At 42.4% G+C, this 20530-nt stretch overlaps 1 protein-coding gene and 1 long non-coding RNA gene across 4 annotated transcripts in view; one reads left to right on the top strand and one right to left on the bottom strand.

Annotated features, from left to right (window-relative positions):
- TMEM30A (transmembrane protein 30A) overlaps positions 1–17147 on the bottom strand; it is a 51250-nt gene extending 34103 nt beyond the window's left edge. Inside the window, exon 1 of the mRNA XM_002714534.5 lies at positions 16541–17147. Within this exon, the coding sequence (XP_002714580.3) occupies positions 16541–16777 (237 nt within the window). The 5' untranslated portion in view covers positions 16778–17147. The remainder of the gene's footprint in view (positions 1–16540) is intronic.
- LOC103349802 (uncharacterized) overlaps positions 16289–20530 on the top strand; it is a 43740-nt gene continuing 39498 nt past the window's right edge. The window contains exons 1-2 of one of the 3 annotated variants that reach the window (XR_011388644.1): positions 16289–16424; positions 19316–19436. This is a non-coding gene — a long non-coding RNA (uncharacterized lncRNA). Of the gene's footprint in view, positions 16425–19315; positions 19509–20530 lie in introns of those variants that run through there. The other 2 variants (XR_011388645.1, XR_011388646.1) reach the window with 2 other exon arrangements.

Raw genomic sequence — 20530 nt, 5'->3', positions numbered from 1 at the left:
ATTCAAAACAATTGGAAGGAAGGGAATCCTCCAAAATTTGTTCTACGAAGCCAATATCACCTTAATTCCTAAGCCCGGAAAAGACACAACAGAGAAAGAAAACTACAGACCTATCTCCCTGATGAACATAGATGCAAAAATACTCAACAAAATTCTGGCAAACCGAATCCAACTGCACATCAGAAAGATCATTCACCCAGACCAAGTGGGATTTATCCCTGGTATGCAGGGATGGTTCAATATTCAAAAGTCAATCAATGTAATACATCACATTAACAAACTGAGAAACAAAAATCATATGATTATCTCAATAGATGCAGAGAAAGCATTTGACAAAATACAACACCCTTTCATGATGAAAACCCTAATCAAATTGGGGTTAGAAGGAACATTCCTCAACACAATTAAGGCAGTCTATGATAAATCAATGGCCAGCATCATATTGAATGGGGAAAAGTTGGAGGCATTTCCATTGAAAACTGGCACCAGACAGGGATGCCCACTCTCACCATTGCTATTCAATATAGTCCTAGAAGTGTTAGCCAGGGCCATCAGGCAAGAAAAAGAAATTAAAGGGATACAAATGGGAAAGGAGGAAGTTAAACTATCCCTATTTGCAGATGACATGATACTATATACAGGGGACCCGGTAAACTCCTATAAGAGACTACTGGAACTCATAGAAGAGTTTGGTAAAGTAGCAGGATACAAAGTCAATGCTCAGAAATCAACAGCCTTTGTATATACAGACAATGCCAGGGCCAAGGAAGAACTTCTAAGATCAATCCCATTCACGATAGCCACAAAAACAATAAAGTACCTTGGAATAAATTTAACCAAGGATGTCAAAGACCTTTATGATGAAAATTACAAAACACTAAAGAAAGAAATAGAAGACTACACAAAAAAATGGAAAAACCTGCCATGCTCATGGATTGGAAGAATCAATATCATCAAAATGTCCATTCTCCCAAAAGCAATTTACAAGTTCAATGCAATACTAATCAAAAAAACCAAAGTCATTCTTCAAAGACCTAGAAAAAACGATGCTGAAATTCATATGGAGAAACAGAAGACCGAGAATAGCTAAACCAATCCTTTACAATAAAAACAAGGCCAGAGGCATCACAATTCCAGACTTCAAGACATACTACAGGGCAGTTATAATCAAAACAGCCTGGTACTGGTACAAAAACAGATGGATAGACCAATGGAACAGAATAGAAACACCGGAGATCAATCCAAACATCTATAACCAACTCATATTCGACAAAGGACCTAAAACCAACCCCTGGAACAAGGACAGCCTCTTCAACAAATGGTGCTGGGAAAACTGGATGTTCACATGTCGAAGTATGAAGCAAGACCCCTACCTTACACCTTATACAAAAATCCACTCAACATGGATCAAAGAACTAGAGATGCGCTGTGACACCATGAAACTACTTGAGAGCATAGGGGAAACCCTTCAAGATACTGGAACAGGCGAAGAATTCCTAGAGAAGACCCCAGAGGCACGGGTAATCAAAGATAAAATAAACAAATGGGATTACCTCAAATTGAAGAGTTTCTTAACAGCAAAGGAAACAGTCAGGAAAGTGAAGAGGCAACCAACAGAATGGGAGACGTTATTCGCAAACTACACAACAGATAAAGGATTAACAACTAGAATCTATAAAATGATCAAAAAACACCACAAAATCAAAACAAACAACCCAATAAAAAAATGGGCCAAGGACCTTAACAGATATTTTTCAAAAGAGGAAATCCAAATGGCCAACAGACACATGAGAAAATGCTCAGGATCCCTAGCCATCAGGGAAATGCAGATCAAAACCACAATGAGGTTTCACCTCACGCCGGTTAGATTGGCTTACATACAGAAATCAACCAACAACAGATGCTGGCGAGGATGTGGGGAAAAAGGGACACTAACCCACTGTTGGTGGGAATGCAAACTGGTAAAGCCACTATGGAAGACAGTTTGGAGAGTCCTCAGAAACCTGAATATAGCACTACCACAGGACCCAGCCATCCCACTCCTTGGAATTTACCCAAGTGGAATTAAAGGGGAGAAAAAAAGAGCCATTTGCACCTCAATATTTGTTGCAGCTCAATTCACAATAGCTAAGACATGGAATCAACCTAAATGTCCATCAACGGATGACTGGATAAAGAAACTATGGGATATGTACTCTATGGAACACTATACAGCAGTAAAAAACAATGAAATCCGGGCATTTACAACAAAATGGAGGAAGCTAGAAAACATTATGCTGAGTGAAATAAGCCAGTCCAAAATGGACAAATATCATATGTTTTCCCTCATCGATGGCAACTAAATGAGCATCTAAAATGATACCCATTGAAGTGAAATGGACACTATGAGAGACAATGACATGATCAGCCCTTGTCTTGACTGTTGAGGAACAACTTACTATTTTATTCCTTTTAGTATTTTTGTTGTTGTTTTTGTTGCTCTGTTTGTTCTACATAAGACCACTGGTTGAACTCTGTAATCAATGCACAATCATTCTTAGGCGTTTAAAATTAACAGAAAAGTGATCTCTATTAAACATAGGAGTGGGAATAAGAGAGGGAGGAGATTTATAGGTTGGCACATGCTCACTCGGACTTACCTCCAATGGTGGAACTAGAAATGTGCCAGGGGATTTCAACTCAATCTTACCAAGGAGGCAGGTATCAATGCCAGCGCACTTGGTAAAGTGATAAGTATAAATACACAACTGATCAAAAAGATAGGGTATGTGTCAATGAGATTTCACAAATAAGGCCAGTGTAAGCAAATAATGAAGGATAGAATTAAAAGGGAGAGAATGATCCTGCGGGAGTAACAGGACACACAGCAGACTCATAGAATGGCAGCACTCCTGCCTCAGAATCAACCCTTGGGACATTCGGATCTGACTAAAAGGTCCATGAGAGTCTCACAGGCATGGAAAGCCATGACACGGTGGCAAAAAACAATCTAAATGAAAGATCCTGGTGAACAAGACCCCAGCAGAAGGAACAGGCCATCAAGGAGAGAGGTGCCTTTCTCTGAAGGGAGGAAGGAACCTCCACTGTGATACGGCCTTGACTAAACAAGTTCAGAGTCAGTGAACTCAAGGGGCTTCCATAGCCTAGACAGCTCATAGCAAGAGTCTCAGGTGATTGCTGACATCACAAATAAGAGTGCCAATTGTTAAATCAACAACGGGAGTCATTGGGTACATGCTCCCCACGTAGGATCTCTGTCCTTAATGTGTTTTACTATGAAACTTAAAAACAACACTACTAGTCGAATAATACCCTATACCTTGTGCGGTTGTGTGAGTGCAGCCTGTTGAAATCCTTGCTTAGTATGTACTAAGTTGATCTTCAGTATATGAAGGTAATTGAAAATGAAACTTGATGAAGGGCGGGATGGGAGAGGGAGTAGGAGAGGGGAGTGTTGTGGGTAGGAGGGAAGTTATGGGGGGGGAAGCTATTGTAATCCATAAGCTGTACTTTGGAAATGTATGCTCATTAAATAAAATAAAATATAAATATAAATATAAATATAAAAAAAGAGAGAGAATAGAAAAAAAAACACGTATTAGATGATCATAGAGCTTGTCTCCTCTTTCTACAATGATGCTTGATTATATTAATACATTTAATAATGTTGTGCTATCCTTGCCTTTCTATAATAAACCCAACATGGTTAAAAAAAAAAAAAAAGAAAGAAAATGACAACTCCATCTCTCCAGATGCAAACTCAAATATCTTAATGTTATCGAGTCTTTACTTTTCCTCATACCTCACATATTCCACTGAATGACAAAATTTTATTAGATCTACTTTCATAATGCTCCTTAAATCTAACTGCTTCTCATTGCAGCCATTCTACCACGAACATCACCATCTACTGCATCAATCACTACCACAGCCTCTTAACTGGTTTCCCTGTGTGATATATGATACACAAGAAATATGTATTTGGGTTATTTCCTGGCACACAGCTCCTAAAATCTTGAAATCTCAGGGGTGCAGAGAGTGCCTTTTGTACACTCATAAGATAACCGGTGGCTGCAAACCTTAAATAGTGCCAGGATAAGAAATGGTCACCAGAAAGACCAAGGCACCATTAAAGGGCTATAAATCTCAGCCCCACCTCCCCAACCTCTAGTAGGGAGACAGAAAGTGAAGGTTGAGCTGATCACCAGAGGCCAATGAAGCCTCCACAAAAACTCAAAAAAACAGTAATAGAAGAAGCTCAAGATAGCCAAATACACGGAGGTGCCTAGAGGGTGGTGTGCCCAGAGAGCATGGCAGCTCCTTGTTCTTTCTCCCATAACTCTTGCCCTAAACATTTCTTCCATCTGGCTTTTCCATCTGTATCCTCTGTAACATCCTGTATAAGCCATGGGTATAGGGGTCAGCGTTGTCGTGCAGCAGGTTAAGTCACCGCCAGCAAAGTGGCATCCCATGTGAGCACCAGTTTGAGTCCTAGCTGCACCACTTTCAATCCAGCTCCCTGGAAAGCTCCTGGATCCTGGCTTTGGATCTGCCCAGTTCTGGCTATTGCAGCCATTTGGGGAGTGAACCAGTAGATGAAAAACCTTTCTCTCTGTCTCTCCCTCTCTCTGTAACTTTACCTCTCAAATAAATAAATAAATAAATAAAATCTTGGAAAGTAAAAGAAATAAAAAGAAATGGGTTTTAGTAAAAATGTGGTTCTGTGAGCCACTCTAACAAAACAACAACAACAAAAAAAAATCATAAAAAAGGATCATAGGAACCTTGATTCACAGCCAGTTGGAAAGAACTACAGGTCACATTCTTGGACATATAAATGCCACCTAAAATAAAGGGCAGTGTTGTGGGACTAAGACCTTAACCTGTGGGCCTTAACACTATCTCCTGGTAGGTAGTATCAAAATGGAATTAAATTACAGAATACCCAGTTGATGATTTCAGAAGGATATGCTGTCAGAATTGCTTAATACATGGGGATGGATGTTCTGCCTAGCAGCTGAGATGCTGCTAGACATCCACATCCCATACCAAAGTACCTTAGTTCAGGTTCCAGCTCTGCTCCTAATAAAAATTTCAATCTGATGCATATCCTAGGAGGCAGCAGGTGGTAGCTCAAGTGGTTAGGTCCCTGCCACCATGTGGGAGACCTGGACTGAGTGTCCAGATCCCATCTTTGACCACTGGCCACTATGAGCAATTGCAGGGTGAGTCAGTGGATGAAGGAACAGTGGATGAAGGAATGTAGAATGTCATCACCTTCTTATTTCTGTCTTCAAACCTTTCTTTCTTTCTTTCTTTCTTTCTTTCTTTCTTTCTTTCTTTCTTTCTTTCTTTCTTTCTTTCTTTTTTTTTTTTACAGGCAGAGTGGACAGTGAGAGAGAGACAGAGAAAGGTCTTCCTTTTGCCATTGGTTCACCCTCCAATGGCCGCCGTGGCCGGCGTGCTGCGGCCGGCGCACCACGCTGATCCGATGGCAGGAGCCAGATACTTCTCCTGGTCTCCCATTGGGTGCAGGGCCCAAGCACTTGGGCCATCCTCCACTGCACTCCCTGGCCATAGAAGAGAGCTGGCCTGGAAGAGGTGCAACCGGGACAGAATCCGGTGCCCCGACCGGGACTAGAACCCGGTGTGCTGGCGCCGCAAGGCGGAGGATTAGCCTAGTGAGCCGCAGCGCCGGCCCTTCAAACTCTTTTAGCATTTTTGTTCAACTAGTAAATGTGTTCCAGTATCTCCTCTTAAAAAACAAAAAGATCCTCTTGATTCTATTTAATTATATATACATATATATACAAAAATGGCTAATACTTTATGAGAGTTTGCTAAGAATTTTATATACATTGTATCAGTTGATACTGTGACATTTATGAGAATAACATTATTATTTCAAAGTTTTTTGGGGAGACAAGTTGAGGACTTGGATTCCAAGGTTAAGTCTTGATTATAGTCACACAGCTGGGATTCAAACTACAGAACTCAGACTTCTTGTATTGTTTCATACAAGTGCTGGTATTTATTCTTTTCTGACAGTCTGTCTGAAAAGAAGGGACCCCACTTGTTGATTATATCTATTCCCTTCTCCTATTTACTTCCTCCTTCATTTGCTGCTTCTAAAGTATGTCAGGTGGTGAAAAGTGTTATAGAGAAAATAAAGAAAGGAAGGGGAGAGGGCTGGTGCTGTGGTATAGCGGGATGGGCTGCTGCCTGCAACACTGGCTTCCCACATGGGTGCGTTTGAATCCTGGCTGCTCCACTTCCAATCCAACTCCTGCTGATGTGCCTGGGAGAGCAGCAGAGGATGGCCCAAGTGCTTAGGCCCCTTCATCCACGTGGGAGACCTAGAGAAGGCTCTGACCCCTGGCTTCACCCTGGCCCAGCCCTGGCTGTTATGGCCAGCTGGGGAGTAGGCCAGCAGATGGAAGACCTCACTCTCTCTCCCTGTCTCTCTCTGTAACTCTGTAACTCTGCCCTTCAAGTAAATAAAATCAATCTTACAAACAAAAAGAGAGAGAGAAAGGAAAGGGAATAGGAAGAGTTGAAGGATGGTCTACAGTTTTAAAGGGTAACCAGAGGAGGCCTCAGTAACGGGCATTTGAGTAAATATCTAAATGAGATAAAGGAGTAAATTAGGTTGACATCTCAGGGGAGAACAGCCCATGCAGAAGAAACAGTAAGAGCAAGGGTTCTAAGGACTGTGCTTACTAGAGTGAGGAACAGCGAAGAGGCCATCACGACTGAAGCAGAGTAAGATGTGGGGAAGAACAGTGGAAAATGAAGTTAGAGTGGTAAAGTATCCAGGTATACATCATATAGACCACTATAAGGATTTTGGCTTCCATATTCAGTGTAATGAAAAGCCACTGAACAGCTCTGAACAGACAGGTTACAAAAATCACATTCTGTTCATGACATGGAGAATATTATTTGGAGAATTTGAAGCAGAGGAGTCTGTTATAGTGCAGCAGGGTAAGCTGCTTCATGCAGCTCTACTCTCCTTAATCTGTTCTTTAAAAAAAGTTACCAGCAAAACCACATACCTAATTTGCTTTTCACATAAAAAAACACATAATTCCTTTTATTATGAAATCAAGTTCAAATGAATACTATCCTCAATATAGAGATGCAATCATTAGTAACTCAGTGTTGAAACTCCTGTCTTCTCTCATCCAGCTGGCACACTGCATTACCACCAAATAAGTCTTTAAAAAAAAATGATTTATTTATTTTACTTGAAAGTCAGAGTTACACAGAGAGAGGAGAGGCAGAGACAGAGAGAGAGAGAGGTCTTCCATCCGCTGGTTCACTTCCCAGTTGGCCACAACGGCCCCACCAGATAAGTCTTACATCCCAGGGGCCGGTGCTGTGGTGTAACAGGTAAAGCCGCTGCCAGCAGTGCCAGCATCACATATGGGCACTGGTTCAAGTCCTGGCTGCTCCTCTTCTGATCCAGCTCTCTGCTATGGCCTGGGAAAGCAGTGGAGGATGGCCCAAGTCCTTGGGCCCCTGCACCCACGTAGGAACCCAGAAACAGCTACTGGCTCCTGGCTTCAGATCAGCCCAGCTCCAGCCATTGTGGCTATTTGGGGAGTGAACCAGTACATGGAAGACCTCTGTCTCTTTCTTTCTTTCTTTCTTTCTTTCTTTCTTTCTTTCTTTCTTTCTTTCTTTCTTTCTTTCTTTCTCTCTCTCTCTCTCTCTCTCTCTCTCTCTCTCTCTCTCTTTGCCTCTGCCTCTCTGTAACTCTGCCATTCAAATAAATAAGTATTTTTTAAAAATAAATTCAGTAAAATCTTTCAAATTAACATTTAAAATAAATAAATAAATAAATAAATAAATAAATCTTACGTCCCAGTGTTGTAGAGACTGCTGATAAGCCCCATCCAATTTTCTGTGCTACTTTTCTTCTTCAGCATAAAATGCTCACTCATTTACTAGCTGAGAACCATATTATCAAACTAAAGATTATATTTTCCAGTCTCCTTTCTAGCTGGCAAGGCCTTATTACTACATGGAGGTAGTAATATAGCAGTTTCCAAGAATTTTCTTTAAAAGGCCTTTACTTCTTTGACCTTCATCCTGCTACTGCCTGGAAAAGACAATAAGCCTCCATCCTGGACTATAAACATGACAGCCAATCTGTAAGAATGCCATGGCAGTAAACAACAGTGAGGACTCAGTAAAACAGAGCCCAGTACTGGTTTTCTATATCTTACATTCAAAAGGAAATCTTTTTTTTTTTTTTTTTTTTACAGGCAGAGTGGACAGTGAGAGAGAGAGACAGAGAGAGAAAGGTCTTCCTTTTGCCGTTGGTTCACCCTCCAATGGCCGCCGCTGCAGCCGGCGCACCGCGCTGATCCTGGCAGGAGCCAGGAGCCAGGTGCTTTTCCTGGTCTCCCATGGGGTGCAGGGCCCAAGCACCTGGGCCATCCTCCACTGCACTCCCTGGCCATAGCAGAGAGCTGGCCTGGAAGAGGGGCAACCGGGACAGAATCCGGCGCCCCAACCGGGACTAGAACCCGGTGTGCCGGCGCCGCAAGGTGGAGGATTAGCCTATTGAGCCACGGCGCCGGCTCAAAAGGAAATCTTGATTCCTCATCGCTGAAGCCAATCCTAAAGGATATACATTATATCAGTTATTATATGTCACTCTCATACATTCAATATCAAGTCCCAAGATTATTCACAATCTTCCACCAACTAATTTGCCCTTACTCCTATTTTCTCTGTATAACTTTTTTTTTAAGATTTATTTATTTATTTGAATTACAGAGTTACAGAGATGCAGAGGCAGAGAGACCGGTCTTCCATCTGCTGGGTCACTCCCCAAATGGCTGCAATGGCCTGAGCTAGGCCAGTCCAAAGCCAGGAGTCAGGAGTTTCTTCCAAGTCTCCCACACAGGTGCAGGGTCCCAAGTACTTGGGTCATCTTGGCTTTCCCAGGCCATAGCAAAGAGCTGGATCAGAAGTGGAGCAGCCAGGACTTGAATCAGGGCCCATAAGGGACGCCGGCACTGCAGGCGGTGGCTTTACCCGCTATGCCACAGTGCTGGTCCCATATTTCATCAGATTTTAAACAACAAAGTTCATACTAGATAGTTTCTACTTTTACAAAAAGGCTAATAGGACCAGTATTGTGGTGTAATGGGTAAAGCCACTGCCCGCAATGCTGGCAGCCCATATGGGCGCCAGTTCAAGTCCTGGCTGCTCCACTTTCAATCCAGCTTCTTGCTGATGCACCTGGGAAAGCAGCAAAGGATGGCCTGGGTGCTTGGGCCCTTGCATCCGTGTGGAAGACCCGGAGGAAGCTCCTGGCTCTTGGTTTCAGCCTGGCCCAGTTCCAGCCGTTGCAGCCATTTGGAGAGTGAACCAGTGGATAGATCTTCCTCTCTGTCTCTCCCTTTCTCTTTCTCTGTAATTCTGCCTTTCAAATAAATAAAATAAATCTTTTTTTTTTTTTTTTGACAGGCAGAGTGGACAGTGAGAGAGAGAGAGACAGAGAGAAAGGTCTTCCTTTGCCGTTGGTTCACCCTCCAATGGCTGCCGCGGCCAGCGCGCTGCGGCTGGCGCACCACGCTGATCCGATGGCAGGAGCCAGGTATTCATCCTGGTCTCCCATGGGGTGCAGGGCCCAAGCACTTGGGCCATCCTCCACTGCACTCCCGGGCCACAGCAGAGAGCTGGCCTGGAAGAGGGGCAACCGGGACAGAATCCGGTGCCCCGACCGGGACTAGAACCCAGTGTGCCAGCGCCGCAAGGCAGAGGATTAGCCTAGTGAGCTGCAGCGCCAGCCAATAAAATAAATCTTAAGAAAACAACAAAAAAGAGGCTACCAAAAGAAGAGGTGCTACCATTGCCATATTTTAAAAAATTAATGCTGGAGCCAAGCCAGCTGTAGAGTAGTGGGTCAAGTCACTATATGCAACACTGGCATCCCATATAGGCACCAGTTCGAGTCTCAGTTGCTCCACTTAGGATCCAGCTCTCTGCTAATGCGCCTAGGAAAGCAACAGAAGATGGCCCAAGTGCTTAGGCCCCTGGACCCTCGTGGGAGAACTGGATGAAGTTCCTGGTTCCTGACTGGCGCCACGGCTCACTAAGCTAATCCTCCACCTGCAGCGCCGGCACCACGGGTTCTAGTCCCAGTCGGGGCGCCAGATTCTGTCTTGGTTGCTCTTCTTCCAGTCCAGCTCTCTGCTGTGGCCCGGGAGTGCAGTGGAGGATGGCCCAGGCCCTTGGGCCCTGCACCCACATGGGAGACCAGGAGGAAGCACCTGGCTCCTGGCTTTCAGATCAGCACAGCGTGCCAGCCATTTGGGGGGTGAACCAACGGAAAAAGGAAGACCTTTCCCTCTGTCTCTCTCTCTCTCACTGTCTAACTCTGCCTGTTAAAATAAATAAATAAATAAAAAATTAAAAAAAAAAAAAAAAAAGAAGTTCCTGGTTCCTGGCCTCAGTCTTGCCCAGTCCTGGCAACTGCAGTTATTTGGGTAGTGAACCAGTAGATGGAATACCTCTCTCTGTCTCTCTCACTCCCTGTAACTGCCTTTCAAATAAAATCAATAAATCTTACAAGAAATGCTTATTGAATGGTAAAAGCACACAAAGCATACTCTAGAATAAAATGATAGTCTAAATATCTGCCCATTAGCTTAAATCCAAATGACAAAGAACTAAAGGCAACATAAAGCAGATGTGTAACTCTAGATTAGTTTAGGAGTTATAATATTTCTCTGCTTTATTTTACAACCACTGGAAAAGTTCCATTAAATCAAACTGGCATTTCTTCTGAGTAATTCTAAAATTACATCTTATTCCTAAGAAATAGACTCTGAATTTAATGTAGTGGAAAAGGAGGAATTTTTTTTTTTTTTTTTGACAGGCAGAGTGGACAGTGAGAGAGAGACAGAGACAGAGAGAAAGGTCTTCCTTTTGCCGTTGGTTCACCCTCCAATGGCCGCCGCGGCTGGCGCACCATGCCAATCCGATGGCAGGAGCCAGGTGCTTCTCCTGGTCTCCCATTGGGTGCAGGGCCCAAGTACTTGGGCCATCCTCCACTGCACTTCCGGGCCACAGCAGAGAGCTGGCTTGGAGGAGGGGCAACCGGGACAGAATCCGGCGCCCCGACCGGGACTAGAACCCAGTGTGCTGGCGCCGCAAGGCAGAGGATTAGCCTAGTGAGCTGTGGCGCCGGCCAGAGAAGGAGGAATTTGAAGGACATGCATTTTTTTTTTACATTGTATTAGGAGGACATGAAAACTTCCCTTTTGAATGTAAATTTATTTGTCTAAAAGGAAATCAATATAAGACCTAAACAGGCCATTCAACAAAATGCTGAGTAATAAGGTAAATCATTTTAAGTATTAATCAGATTAAGTTAAAACTGGCATTTTAAGTCCCCCCTTAAACTGATTCTTTGTCATGAAAGAATTTATCTGGAGTCCTTTCTAGGGGCTCCAATAAAGACAAAATGTAATTAAAGTAAAATTTCAATAGCAACTTTTATTAGGCTGCTTGAATTTTATCTGACTGAGAGAAAGAAATGTCACCTTAGCTAAGATTAATGGTAAAGTCAGCTATTTTATATTTATGAAATCCATAGGAAGGCAACAGAACACTAGCAATTACCAGAGATCATTACACCTACTTCTAAAGATTACTAAAGATTAGAACAGTAGCACAGTTATTTTGGTACCAAACAATAAAACTGCCAATATGTTTCTCTAAAAGTCTTAGGTCAGGGACACTTAATTCTCTTTAAAAATAGGACCAGAAAGTATCTATCCTAGACTATGCAAAGGGTTAAGGACACACATTATATAAGTTCTTATGTAATAAGAGAAAACAAATTTGCACAGTTTTCATTGATGAAAGTCAAACCATAATAATAACTGAGTGTAATTTTTTGGTAACAAAGGTAAATGGGAAGAATGAATTTCTCTTTGGGGTGGGGGTGGGGGATAACATCTTACATGATTGGGATTCAAAGTAACAGTTCCCGGAGCAGCGCTGTGGTACAGTGGGTTAAATCCCTGGCCTGAAAAGCTGGCATCCCATATGGGCACTAGTTCCGGCTGCTCCTCTTCCAATTCAGCTCTCTGCTATGGCCTGGGAAAGCAGCAGAAGATGGACCACTTGGGAGACCCAGAAGAATCTCCTGGCTCCTGGCTTCAGATCGGCGCAGTTCTTGCCGTTGTGGCCATCTGGGGAGTGAACCAGTGGATGGAAGATCTGTCTCTACCTTTCTTTGTATGTCTTTCAAATAAATAAAAAAACTTAAAAAAAAAAAAAGTAACAGCTCCCTATGATAAATCCACTGCAAATATTCATCTGTAAAAGTATTCTGTTCCTGAGCCATTAAAAACATTCCAGCCATATTTACTTTGTCATCCCTTGCTCAAAAGTATTGAAGTAACTTGAGAAACATGTAAAAAAAAAAAAAACTAATGCTACAAACCTCTTAGATTCCAAGTCTACTTCTAAGTAACAGTAATCGATTTGAATATTAAAATCTTCAAACTTCTTAACATAAAGTATCTAATCTTCAACAATCATTTCTATAAAGCAGTTTATTCTTCCTTGACTCAAGTGTAAACAAAGATTATAGGTGCAGATGAAATTTAATCTCCTTAAAAATCTTACTATCTATGAACTCAAAATACACAGGGGTAAAAACATAGACAAAAGTATATTTTTATGAGAAACTAGGGAAGCAAAGTAATCAAGATTAAATAACAGAAGGGGGAAAGTGAAATAATAGTAAGGTTAAGAAGAAGAAAAATTGAATTTCACTATTCAACATGAGGGTAGGGAGTTAATCCTCTAAGACTTTATGAAAATTTATTTTCAACAGTTTTGGCAAAAAAATATTTAGTTTTTAAATTTACTCCGAATATTTCTCTGAATAATATCCTCAACTGATATAAACCATTAATTTAAACTACATAACTGCACACTGACAGAAGAGTAACTTCACAATATTTTTCAAGTTAGCTTTTATAGCCTTACCAGTAACAGCCCTAGACAATGACAACCTCTCTGGCAGAAATATGTACTTGACTCCTACAATTGCCAAATTAAAGACAACACTTATTCCATGCTACTAATAATCAATGAAAGATATTAAATCTTACTATTAAATATTCTATGTATGTTTAAAACATTTTCTCCTGATTAATAAAATTAACTCAAGTTCTCTAATAGTCTCATTTTACTTAATTATGAAAAAGTCTAAAAATCAACTAAAAAGATATTTAAATCTAACAAAGGGAAGAAGCATACTATCAAATATAAGCATTATAATGCAAAAATACCTTTTTTTACATCTTTTTTGGAGGAAGTCTGAGGCATTTTACAAAAGCAGTAATTCTTTAAGATTTCTGGTAGAAAGAGAAAGAACCACTGATTTTATACTTTAAAAATACAGATTACTGCTCTTAGTACATTAAGCTATACTACAAAAATATTTTGATTTAACAAGTCTCCTTTCTCCTAGTGATTTGAACATATACAGCAACCCACGTCTTCAAAATTTCAAAAATAAATCAACTAAAAAGATTTGAGCAACTTCTGCAAGGGAGTAAATGCTGACAAGAACATCTCATTACCCACTTACTTTTAATAACCCTCTACATACTTTAAGTGATTAACAAAAGGTAGTGAACAGTGGAAACAAGCATGTGTTATCTTGGGAAAGTTTCCTAGGTTTTCCTATTAACTCCAGACCCAATTCAAAAATACTTCTCTACACATATAAAATCCAAGTTTAAAATACACATACACACACACACACACACACACACACATATATATATGGATTCTATGTGCAAAACTGTATTTCAGTGTTGACACAAAACTCCCAATTATTCCTGGTAGTCATTTCCTGTGGTTCCAAAGGCAATTCAATATGAATACGCAGCATTTTTTACACCACATTTAAGTTGGAAGTCATAGAATTTTAGAGTTTGATAGCATTTAGAGATTATCTATTCTGAATCTTTTGGTTCTTCAAGCAAAGGAGAAACTCTATATATATATACCAGACCCCTTAACCAGAATTGCTTCTAGTTCTCATATCTTAGGAAACATGCATTATTCTACTTATTTTACAGATGAGGAAACTCAGGCTCAAAAACATGCCTAAGATCATAGTCTACAGAGTGACAGAGCTAGAATTTTAATTCTAATGCCCTGACCCTTAAGTTCAGTGCCCTTTAACCACATAAAGCTGCAGTCTAATCCTTCAGGTAACTTGCAATCAGAATTGTATATGAGAACTATTTAAGAAATTTCCATTTCACCCACTACTTAATTTGAAGAATCTTATTTCAGAACCCAAAAATTTTAAACATAAATGTTTATTTTCACAGCAAATATTAAGAGCACTTGAATTCTGATAATTTAGTAAATACTAATATACAATTCTAAAGTACTGCTACTTCTTCCATCTTATGTTTAAATAAGATGATTTAAATTTCTAAAGTTAAATATTTTCTATTTTACTAAAATTGCAGTAAGCCTCCTAGTGCTGGGTGAAGGCTTAAAGCCAGATTCTGTCTCAATTCTGCAATAGTTTTAATAAGTCTACTGCAAAATCTAAACCTTTCTGATTCTATTTCTAATCTCATGATTAACTTAGATCATCATAATTTATTGCCAGACATTTTTTCTAAATTGCTTCTAGTTTTCATATCTTAGGGGATACATATTATTCTATTTATTTTATAGATGAGGAAACCAAGGCTCCGAAACACTAAGTTTTTCAAGAAACTAAGCTAGTTAGTAGCTGAGTTGGAATTTAAATACACCTCTGCCTTGGCCCCAGCTGGAGCCCACAGTCCTTGCATTATACCACTTTGCTCAAAGTCTAATATTATTTGATTGGGAAGACAAGAGGTACTATATTTGCAAGAGGTACTATTCAGGAGGTAAAAAGGATTGGAGCAGGAATTGTGCAACTGGTTCAGCCACCACTTGAGATACCCCCAACCCACATCAGAGTTTCCTGCTATTGCTCAACCTGGGAGGCAGCATCTGTAAGTACTTGGGTTCATTCCACGTATGTGGGAGACCTGGCTGGAGTTCCTGTGGCACCCGGGAATGAACAAGGTGATCAAAAATATCTACCGACATCTCTTCCCCTCTACCTGTTTCTCCCCTCTACCTGTTTCTCCTCAGTCTCTGTCACTCTGCCTCTCAAATCTTTTTTTAATGATAAATTAAAAATACACACTGAAAAAATATACTGTGACACTTTCCCTAATTATTAAGTTGAAAATTAATTTTTGGTAAAAGATTGTAAAACTAGCTATACCATAGGTACTATTCTTATTACTGTTCTTAGTACTATATACCCATACAATTAAAAAGTATATCAATTGGGTTTTGGAAATAACACAGTAAAGTTGAAAATAAGCACTTCTATTCCTAATTCAGTAGCAAAAATAAAATTACTCCTAAAGTAATCATTAAATCAAATACATAAAGAGATTTTTAAAAAGTGAGCATATATTTGTGTGAAAGAGAGAGCATAAGAAACCAAAAATGTTGCTTCTAGTTCCAGACTTCTCAAACAGATAAAAACACCCTGAGCAAGAAAAAAGGATTAACTGATGTTTAACACTGTACATTACACAGTATTTACACTCTATCAACCTATCTTTGTCATTGCAGGTGGATAAAGATTAGGAGATTGTGACTCTTTAAGGTCTGAAAGCTTCCACAACACAAGTTCTTCTGTGGTCTTACATAAGTAAAATAAGTAAAAATGTGCAGTGAAATTAATGAATATAATTTTTGGTAGACAGTTTACAATGCATTCCCTGTGTAAGTTTAAGATATACTGGGGTTGAGTGAGTGTGGTGGTGGTGGGGGAACCCTAGGGTGAATGTAGGGCATAATTACCAAGAAACTCAGCCTAAAAGTAAAAGCAGAACTGAAGTTGTACGTTTTTACTTGTATCATATCCTACAGCTAAAAAACATCTAATTAGTTCACAACGAAAGCCCTGAGCACACTGGTCATGTGTCCTAATACTGGTAATACATGACTTAACCACTTTACATAAGAAGCATTAGCACCTCTATGACTCGGTCCTTCACCCAGCAACAATCGCAGCATCCCGGCATGACCCTCGCACAGGTAATGACACACTGACCCTGTCAGTTCCCTCGGAATTACATCTAGAGGGAGCTTCTTTTTTCTCCACCTTTTCACGTCTCAGAACCACGTCCTGGATCCCCACCGAAACACACACACTGCCCAGGAAAGAAGCGTTCTTCAACCCGACCCACCTTCGGCATTAAACATTCATTCCGTCTCTGACCGTGGAAACCGTAGGTAGAAGTAGGACAAAAGTGCAAATTCAGGAAAGCCGCAGAACCAGAAAGAAGAAACTGAGCAGAGGAAAGGTGAGCGGGAGGGCGGGCCCGCCTGTCAACCCCAGCGAGCCGGGGGAGAGGGGCGCGGGCGCCGCAGCCCCGGGTCCCCAGCAAAGCTAGCTCCCACCGCCGCGCCCTCCCCTCACCTCGATCTCGCGGATGTTGTTGGAGGTGACGAAAATGCCGATGCCAATGGGGATGAAGATGAGGCCGATGATGAAGAAGGTAGGAAGCACCGTGCCAGCCGTCAGGATGGGCTGCCAAGCGGGCAGCCGTTGCTGTTTGAAGGCCGTGTTATCCGGTCTCCGGGTCTTAGCGGTGCCCCCAGGGGGACACGGGGGCCCACCGTCCACTTCATCCTTCGCGTTATAGTTCATCGCCATCGAGCCCCGCGGCGCGGATCCGCGACGCGCAGGTGGACAGTCCAGGGGACCCGCCTGCTGACCCTGACAGGAGACGCGCAGGCGCCGCCGCCACCGCCGCCGCCGCACAGGCGGAAGAGGCGGGACACTCTTCCGCAGACAGCCGCTGACCGGAAGCGAGGGACGGCTGAAGACACCAGAGGGAGGGAGAGAGGAAGGAGGGAGAAGAGTGAGGGACAAGGGGAGGGGAAAGGGGAGGACGATAGAAGGGGGAGGGAAAAGGCGGACGCACCCTGATCATCTGCCCTGTGACGACAAAGTGAGGGGCTCAACCCCCAGAGCGCGAGGTTACGTGGACGCATGCGCCGCCCGGGGGCGACGGGGTCTCGGCGCCTGCGCCATAGGTGCGTTTCCGCCCACTCGCCGACGCTTCTGTTTGCTCACACCTCCGGTTATCATGGCGACAACTACTGGGTTGGCGTGAGCCGCCGGCACCCCTGGAGCGGCTGACCAAGACTTCTTTCTGGTGGTTTCAGCGCGGGACAGGGTTTTCTTTTCACCTTAATGCCTTTTAGAAGGATTTTGAGCCTGGTGGAATTTGGCAGTATTTACTCCGGTTATATAAAACTTCTTTAGTTAAAATAAGTCCCCCCCCCCGGGGGGGGTACACGTGTAACTTTGAGATGCGTAAAGCATTACTCTTTTTTCTTCAAGAATGAATAACGCGCGATGACCTTGTGGCCTAGCGGGTTAAGCCGCCTGAGTTGGAGTCCCTGTTGCTGTGCTTTGGATCCAGCTCCCTGCAGATGCGCCTGAGAGGCAGCAGATGATGGCCCAGTACTTGGCCTTTGCCATCCATGTGGGAGACCCAGAGAGTGAGTGTCAGGCTCCTCTCTTCAGTCTGGCACAGAACCAAGTGTTGTGGGCATTTGAGAAGTAAACCAGCAGATGGAGTCAATTGCTCACCCCCACCCCCGTCTCTGTGTTGCTCTGACTTTCAAAAAAATTTTCTTGAGACTTACTTATTTGAAAGAGACAAATAGAAGGCGAGACAGATCTTCAAAATGGCCCCAACCACCAGGGTAGGTCCAGGCTGAAGCCAGGAGCTTCATCCAGGTCTCCCACATGGATACAGGGACCCAAGCACTTGGGCCATCTTCTGCTGCTTTCATAGGCTCATGTAGCAGGGAACTGGGTTGGAAGTGGAGCATCCTGAACTCCAACCTGACCCATATGGGATGCCAACGCTGCAAACATGGTTTTAACCCACTGCACCACAGCCCTCGTCCCATCTGCCTTTCAGATTACAATTGTTTGATGGCCAGCGCCATGGCTCACTAGGCTAATCCTCCACCTGCAGCGCTGGCACACCGGGTTCTAGTCCCGGTCAGGGCACCGGATTCTGTCCCGGTTGCCCCTCTTCCAGGCCAGCTCTCTGCTGTGGCCTGGGAGTGCAGTGAAGGGTGGCCCAGGTCCTTGGGCCCTCCACCCGCATGGGAGACCAGGAGGAAGCACCTGGCTCCTGGCTTCAGATCAGCGCCATGCGCCGGTCGTAGCGGCCATTTGCGGGGTGAACAAACGGAAGGAGGACCTTTCTCTCTGTCTCTCTCACTGTCTAACTCTGCCTGTCAAAAGTCAATGTGACTTGAATAATCATGTTATCTTACCTCCGTGATTTTTATTTTGCCTCCAAATTTGGTTCCAAGTTACTTTTCCCTTTTTTTGTGTGTTCCTTTGCATGTTAATTTAGTAGTGTTTTGTAGTTAACTATGGAAGTTTTATTTTTGTTTTACTGTTGATAAAGACCAGAACATACTCCTATAGTATTACAGTAAAATGGAATACTACCATGTAGATATTTTTAAACTGCCAAGTTTTTACTGATTCAAAGAAATACTCAAAAGTGACTAAACCGGGATGCCAAGCATAGGAACCGTACAAATAGCCAAACTAAAAAGTTATTAATGACTTTCACTTTTGACTGAAAATAGTGACTTTGTCTCTATGGAGAAATTTTTTTCTCTGTTGCTTTGCATTTTTCTGTACTTTCCAAAATTCATACAATAAGCTATATTATTTGTAAAATTTTTTAAAGTTACACACAGTCCACATTATACTGACATTTGTGAAATCCAGAGATTAAGTCACATCATCTGAACCACCCAAACTTTATTTATTTATTTATTATGGCTATGTCAGCAGTTAATGCCTTTTGGAGGCTAAATCAGGGAAAGGGAAATTAAAAATTGCTTGGTCCTCATAATTTCCAATTAAATTTTCAAAATGATCACAAGTTTCAAGAATACAAGGCAGTCAAATATTTATTAATATTTAGAGGAGTAAAATGAAGCATTTCAATCAGTTTGTGAAAATGGAATTAAAGGATGTTTTACAGTAATGCCTTTTTTTTTTCTTTATTTGACAGAGTTATAGACAGTGAGAGAGAGAGACAGAGAGAAGGTCTTCCTTCCATTGGTTCACTCCCCAAATGGCCACCATGGCCGGCACTGCGCCGATCTGAAGCCAGGAACAAGTGCTTCTTTCTGGTCTCCCATGCAGGTGACCCAAGCAGCTGAGCCCTCCTGGGCCACAGCAGAGAGCTGGACTGGAAGAGGAGCAACCGAGACTAGAACCCAGCACCCACGTGGGATGCCGACACCACAGGTGGAAGATTAACCAAGTGAGCCACAGCACTGGCCCCAGAGTCTTATTTCCCTAAGTTCTGATGGTTAGTAAAAAATTTATATCATGATATTGGGTGTATAAAAGTATGAATCACCTTTCTCCATCCCCATTTCTGCCTACATCATCATATGCTTCAAATATGATAGGTTCTTAACTGATTTGCTATTACAGCATTTTGTATATATGACAATTATTTTGCCTTCAGTTTTTCTTGTGGTTTTAGTGATCTGAAAGATCATGATGTACTTACCTGCTTTCTTTTTCTTTTGTTTATAGGAAAGATTAGTTGACTTTTTAAAAAAAAATGAAATCTACATTGCTGAGTGTGCTCTTTTGGTTCTCTCTTGTTTTCAAAAGAAAAAAAGTTTATTTGAAAGGCAGAGTAACACAGAGAGGGAGAGAGAAATCTTTCATCACTGGTTTATTCCCCAGATGGCTGCAATGGCCGGGGCTGGGCCAAGCCAAAGCCAGGAGTCAGGAACTCCATCCAGGTCTCTCACAAGGGTGACAGAGCCCTTGCCCTTGGGCCATCTTCCATTGCTTTCACAGGTGCATTAGCAGGGGGCTGGATCAGAAGTAGAACAGCCAGGACTTGAACTGAAATACATATGGGATGCTGACATTGCAGGCAGTGGCTTAACCCACTGTGCCACATCACCAGCCCCAATTAGTTAACTTAAAAAAATTATTTGAAAGGTGGGGTTACAGAGAGTAACAGAGGCAGAGAGAGAGAGATGGCTTCCATCCTCTGGTCACTCCCCAAATGGCTTCGATGACTGGGGCTGGGCCAGGCCAAAGCCAGAATCCAGGCACTTCATCCAGGTCTCCCACCTGAGTACAGGGGCCAAAGCACTTGGGTTATCTGCTGTTGCTTTCCCAGGTGCATAGCAGGGAGCTGAATCAGAAGTGGAGCAGCTGGGACTGGGATATATGGAATGCCAGTGCTGCAAGCTTTGGCTTAACCTATAATGCCACGGCAGTGGCCCCCAGTTAGTTAACTCTTAATCTTTCTTTTTAGTAATTCCATTTTGACAGAAATGCAGAATTGTAGAACTGAAAGTTAGATTGTTGTCTAAAACTTAAGAATCC

Source organism: Oryctolagus cuniculus, chromosome 5, assembly GCF_964237555.1.
Source record: "Oryctolagus cuniculus chromosome 5, mOryCun1.1, whole genome shotgun sequence".
Classification (NCBI taxonomy): Eukaryota; Metazoa; Chordata; class Mammalia; order Lagomorpha; family Leporidae; genus Oryctolagus; species Oryctolagus cuniculus.
Note: the sequence above shows the minus strand (reverse complement) of the source record. Positions and strands in the feature narration are given on the sequence as shown.